Source organism: Gordionus sp. m RMFG-2023, chromosome 2 (genome assembly GCF_954871325.1).
Source record: "Gordionus sp. m RMFG-2023 chromosome 2, tfGorSpeb1-WG-v2, whole genome shotgun sequence".
Taxonomy (NCBI): Eukaryota; Metazoa; Nematomorpha; class Gordioida; order Chordodea; family Parachordodidae; genus Gordionus; species Gordionus sp. m RMFG-2023.
In genome coordinates, this window is record NC_088776.1 from 47,826,312 (window position 1) to 47,832,992 (window position 6,681).

At 27.5% G+C, this 6,681-nt stretch overlaps 1 protein-coding gene across 3 annotated transcripts in view; it reads left to right on the plus strand.

Moving 5' to 3' along the window:
• Positions 1 to 5,603, plus strand: part of LOC135923172 (EH domain-binding protein 1-like) — a 44,443-nt gene extending 38,840 nt beyond the window's left edge. For 2 of the 3 annotated variants that reach the window (XM_065457772.1, XM_065457773.1), the window contains exons 20-21: positions 4,243 to 4,357; positions 4,414 to 5,603. In XM_065457772.1, the coding sequence (XP_065313844.1) occupies positions 4,243 to 4,357; positions 4,414 to 4,834 (536 nt within the window). In that variant the 3' untranslated portion in view covers positions 4,835 to 5,603. The remainder of the gene's footprint in view (positions 1 to 4,242; positions 4,358 to 4,413) is intronic. The other variant, XM_065457774.1, reaches the window with a different exon arrangement.
• Positions 5,604 to 6,681: the final 1,078 nt, after the last annotated feature.

Genomic DNA, 6,681 nt, shown 5'->3' on the forward strand with positions numbered 1-6,681 from the left:
TCTTTAGGGAAATTTGGGACTTTACATGCGTAACTTCTTTCCCATAAAATTTAAATTCTATTCCGGTTGATATAGCCGAGAGAAAGAAAACAATGAAATATTCCAAATTCACAAATTATATTTTTACACCTCTTCCTTGCTTGCCAAGCGGAACTTTATACTAAAAATATAGGCGATAAGATAAGAGCCCTTATATCAGAACCAAAAGAATACTATTTTTTAAAACAGGATCTTCAAATAACTATTTTAAAATATAAATATTCATGTTTTTTGGGAACTTGTAGTCCCACCTCCGTTTTTATAAAATAATGTTTTATTTTATATTTAATATGTTAATTTTAATTTTATTTGATAGTAGTAATAAAAGGAATATTCGAAAAAAAAAATTTAATCTAGTGCTGCTCGGTCTTTACTCATATTAAAAAAGTCTATTTTTTAATAGAAATGAGAACATTTTACCCAATGAAAAAATATTTTAGGCATGACACATAATATGTATTTCATAAATCGGTATCGATCGATACTTTAATTGTAACGGATACCAGGGACAGATTGGTATCTGCTTATACCGTGTTAGTATGGGGGTGATATTGGTTATCGGCTAATAATATGACATATCGATGCCTCATATATTTTTTCTCCTTACTTATATTTAGAATATGTTAATATTATATCGATTTTCCACATCAAGGGCGCTCTCAGGAATCTTTCTAGGGAAGGGCAAAAATTTTTTATCATGTGGTAAAATGCAACGGGATTTATTTTGTTAAAAAATTTTCACAACCATTTTTTTTAAGGTTTTTATTGCCTTTATCATTTTTCGAGATTTTTTACTTGCATATTTTATATACTCTTTGTCTTTATATATTTGGCATTTGTGAAATTACGTCATTTTGCATGTTTTTTGTTTCAGTAATACTTTTTTTAATCTTGCATATTTTACTTAGAGGTCAACGCGGCCCGACTCCAAGCCCTTGGGTTGCAATTTCGTAAATTTTTTAAAACTAATAATTAGGCAATAATTTCCTCCTTTCTTTTTACAAAATTATTACGGGCTGTCCGGATAAATTTTATTTGTAATTTTATAAAATAGAAATAATCTTGAATTTTTTTTCTGGAACCAACTTCTTACGAGGCTATGATATAGCTAAAAAGGTGGCTAGATATGGTTATAGAGTTAATATGTAAGGGAGACCGGGGTAAAGCGATTGGCATTTTGCATTTTTACCATAAAATTTTAAAGCAAAACAGAACAAATTATAAATTTATATATGGCCCCTTCATCTACAAAATAAGAAAAAGTATAGCTTTCTATGGGAGCTATGATTTATTATTCATCATTTTATCCCCAACCCAGGGTAAAATGGCTAAGCATCCTGGTAAAGTGGTCAAAATAAAATTGAACATAACTTTATTGTTTTATTGATATTGCAATTTTGAAATCTATTCATCTCTTTTAGATATAAACTCATCAATACAATTAAGGAATGTACTAATATTTTTTCAGAGCAATATATATATATATATACTAAAGGTTGATTTTTATAATTTTTGGGTAAAAAATGGCAAAATTTGTCACACCAAGAAAGTTTTTCAAAAAATAAAAATAGGTAAAAAATTAGATACAAAGATACATCTTCGCACCAAATCTAAGGCCTTTACGCTCAAAGGTTAAAAAGTTATTCGCGTTAACATTGTTACCCGGTCAATCGTTTTACCCCGCTCTATTAAAAACATGGTTTAATAAAATTTAATATTTGTTTGATAAAGGGTTATATGATGTCGACGACGTGTTTAGCTAAAATTTTACATAAATCTATGGCTGATATATCAACTGATGATTTGATATGACACGTGACCTGTCTAATCGGACCGACTAACTGATATCTTCTCCTATCTAAAATACAAGAATTTTTTTTTAAAATGCTCTCGTAAAAAATTATTATAAAAAAATGGAAATAGAACACTATAATAGTCAGTCGACGATATATAATAAATAACGTGCAATTTTTTTTCAGCCTCCTCCCTTAGTCTCCCTGCTTCTGATAATGACCCCTAAAATAGTTTAGAGTGTATATAAAGATATCTTCGCTTTTTATGTTAATTTATCAAATGTCTGCTGCAAAAAAGATGTACTTATTTACCGGGCCCGGGCTTTTAAATTTTTCTAGTTCAATCCCAGGGTTTTTATATTTGGCTTCATTCATAAAATAATGTTGGTGTTTCTATATAAATGGTATTCAAATGAAATTCGAAAATAATTTTTCTACCGCTTTAAATTGGAAACTATTCGAATTTAATTATATTTCGGTTAGCTTCCGGAACCGAGATATATTATTTTAATTAATTAGTGTAATTATCGTAAATGGTTTGGAATACCAAAAGTTAAAATACCTTACTTTGCTATTGAAATATTGTTCTACATTTTTTTTTGCAAAAATTCTTTATAAAAAGCGTGTTTTTTTCTCTCTCCGATTATTTCGCGTGATCAATAATAATTATATTAATTTATTTTAACTACACTAAGTTTGTGCATCTTTTTAAAGAAAATATATACCTATTAGTATTTATAATAGATTTTTTTCAGCGCATATCTTTAAATATTGTGTCCTATTTTTCGTTTTAAATATACCTTTGAATATATATATATTTACAATATAATGAATATGATTTTCCATAACCTATTAATAACTATTATACATATACATCGTTATACCCTTTAATAATTTATTTGCGCACAAAACAAGTCAAGAATATGTATAAAATATTATATTTTTGAAAAAATTGCACGCTTAAAAAAAATGAAAAAAAAATGAATAATTCAAATATAGGTTATATAAAATGAAATATATTAAGTTGTAGATATGCAAAAAAAATTGCGATTTATATATATCAGAGACCTGCAGAAATTTTATTTGCAAAGCACGGCGAATTCTTTTTCAAAAAAATTTTCGGCCTGGCCCTGCTGGGTTTTTTATTTTCAGGCCAGGCCCGGATTTTTTTAAAAATATTCTATTTAATTTTTATAGTTAATAATAATCTAAAAGATTTGGCTTTAAAATATTCGGACCTGCCTGTAATTTTTTTTAAAAAAAATTAGGCCTGGCCTGGCCCAGCCTGTTTTTAGGCCCCTGCAGATCTATACTATATTTAATCGAAATTTATGTTTTGTTGTAGTTAAATGCCCTACTCATTTGAAGGAAAATTTCCTCACCTTTTTTATTAATTTTTTAAATTTAATTGACTTAAAATTCCCATTTTATGCCTAAATTCTTATTAAGTTCAATCTAATTAAAAATGATAAAAATAATTGATTAACATATTTTAATCATGCCTGTCCACTGGACATATAATGTTAAAAATGCGTATACCTTTTATTCTTTTATTACAAACTTAGATTAGAGGTCTGCAAATAGCAAAATTTTTAGATCAGGCTTGGTTGAGATTTAGTTTTCGTTCGGCCCGGTTAAATTTGTATCCGGCCCCATTCCAATTTATTTTTTTTACTAAGGTTGCCCGGCCCTGTTTTTTAAAATCCAGAAATATATCCCATGGAAAAATAACCAGTAATGATGTTTTGTAGAGTTTTTGAATTGCCTAACTTTAGCTAACTCTAAAACCACGCAACTAAGTATTTATCCCAAAATTTTCATTTCAATCTTCAAGTACTCAATTTAGAGGTTTAATTCGGTTTATTAGGCCAAAAATTTGAGTAAGCCGCAATGTAGATGATCAAAGTTAAGGATTTAACAATACTAGATTTCAATTTCATGTTTTTTTTATTAAAGTACTTTTTATAAAAATGTAAGGGGAAAAAAATCTTATTTATGAATGATTAAAATTATAAGTGAAAATGAAAAATATTATTAACAAAATTAAGCTTTTAGGGATAATTTTTTTTCCTATTCTCTATTAGGCGCGCAGGGCATCTCTCTTTTACTGCCTGGCTCGGTCTAAATAAATTTTTTCGGGCTGGGCCTGGTACTGGTACCGGGAACGCATATCTCTGGTTTGAATGTATCTTTTTCAAAAAGAGAAGGAGATAATTTTTACAAGGGATTTTTATAACTACAGATTTAAATGATCATAATTTTGTTATGATTGTATTTAAGGATGCAGTCATTTATAATTGAGGAGTTTTTTGTTATATAGATTTAAAAAATGGCCATTATATAACTCCTCTTTAAATTAGGGTTTAAATTAAAAATTTTATTTGAATGTATAACCATTTGGAAAAATCAGAATCCTTAAAAACTCAGCCAGATTTAGAGAGGGAGAAGTTGCTAATAGCCGAACTCGTCAATGTTGTCAATCAACGAGATATGCTGGTACAAAATTTAGACATCCACGAACAAAGGTTTTAATTTATAAAAAAATGCATTCATAATGTTTTTGTATTATATCTATAAATAGCCTTTCCGATGCCCAAACCAGATGCCCACCCAGTGGTCAGCTTAAACCTGACTTTTCCGCTAAGCCACGATCCACCTCGCCTTCTCGTGGCTACAATAATTACTACAATTCAAAACTCTCACAAAATATATCATTCATTAATAAATCTGACCAGGCGCCACCTCACTTAGACGCTTACGGTACCTTTATCAAGGCTTCAAAAAACGTTTTTTACAATTCTCTTCCACGCCCTTTGAGAAGCTCCAATTCATTTATACCGCAGCAAGAAGAAATTGTGGACGCAAACTATTGGAATATGATGGCCAATAAATCCATGAAACCTGGGACATCCACCACTTTACCCCCAGAATTTCATGCCATCAATCAAGAGGGTGATTACCAGTTTTCGGCCGAAGACGATAAAAATTGCGTGGTTCAATAAAAGAAAATCATAAAACCAATTATTACTATTGAGTATACTAGTTAATAGGAATAGAAGGCTTTTTTGAGGGAAGATAGTTTAATAAGCCATTTGACTAATTCATACGTTCACAATGCAAGAAACGTGGTTTCTATTCCCCCCCTCCTCACGCCAAAAAATTGTTTTTTTCAAAAAATGTCAATGTTATATATACATTTATTTATATCAATTTTGACTCATAATTTATTGTAGGGGATATATGTATGTATAATTTTTATTTTGAATATAAATAATGAATTTTTTTAAAAATTTTATTTCCATTTAAATATTAAAAATCATGAATAATTTTTTTAAATAATATAATAGTATATTAAAAAATTGCTTCCTCCTCTTATATATGTATTATTTTTTTTAGAAAATTTATAATTTCTTTTTTTGGAAAAAAGGATGATGAAAATGTTTATGAATCATCTTTTGCTATTAAAATTGTCCATATTTTTACCACAAATTATTTAATTAATAAATTGTTATTTTTCTTCCGATTATTTATTATTACAAGCGATTTTGTAAACAAAATTTTAGTTTTTTTTTAAAAAAAGTTTTCGCCTTAATGTATTTCGCAACATTTTTTTATAATCGTTTTCCTAGTGGAATCTCATAAAACGTTTCTTTTTTTAAAAAAAAGATTTAAAAATGTTTAAATGAATAATTTCGGCAGTTTTCTTCAATTAACTGTATATTTAATACGTCTTTTCAAAAACTATGATTTGGATCATTTGTAGCCCCTATGAAACGATCGAAACAATAAAAAATATGTATTGTTTTTTGCCTGTACTTGTTTGTCAAATTAGAAATATATAAAATGGGAGTATATTTATTGTTTATAAAAAGTAAACCTAATTTTGAGTAAAATTTCGCACCCGTTTTTTTTAAGCTCACGGATTTTATAAATATATTTTATATATGGTTTCAAAGGAAAAGTTGAAAATATGAAAATCGAATAAACTTTAATGATACATTAAGTGATTAATCAAAGTGGTTAGATATAATCTAAATGTTTTTTTTGGCCGGTTTTGTAATTTTCTTATTTTTAATATCATAGCATTTGACCTGCTCTAGGGCCGTGCATACAGATCTTTTTGTTACCCATCGAAAATAATATATAACTATATAGGCAATGGAATCTTTTAATTCTTATTATTTAAGACGAACATGCATAAAAACTTTACCTAGATTATATAAACTTTTTTTAGAGCTATTCGACTAACGACGCCGTTATTGTATACCAAATTTATTGTTATGCAGTTTGAGATTTCCGATATATTTTTTATAAAAAGCATTCGCCGAACATTTCTAACGTGCTCAAATTAGACAATCTGCAATGAATTGTTTAGGATTCTTATTTTAGTGTCCTGGAACTTGCTTTCTTTTTAAAATTTAAAAACATTTTTTTTAAAAATATTTATAAAAAATAAAATGTCATTTTAAAACACAATATTTTTTTATTAAAAGAATTTCTTATTTACATTGTGGATTTAAGATAAATAATGATTCTTTATAAAAATAAAATAAGGAATATTTTGTATAAAATAAAACGTTCTACATTTACCTTATACAATGGTATTATCAATCTTACCTAATAAGTAGAAAAAAGAAACATAAAAGGAAATATATTTCATTATTAAACACACTTTTTCGAAGTTTGATTGTGAATTTTAGAATAAAGCCACATTTCAAGAAAAAATCATCGACCATATTCTACCCTATATTTACCTTTAACCAATTTAATAATAAATGCACTTAAATTTTTTTTAAATTAAGGTCTATAAAAAAAGGTCACCACCTTTTTATTTGACTATTCTTATCTT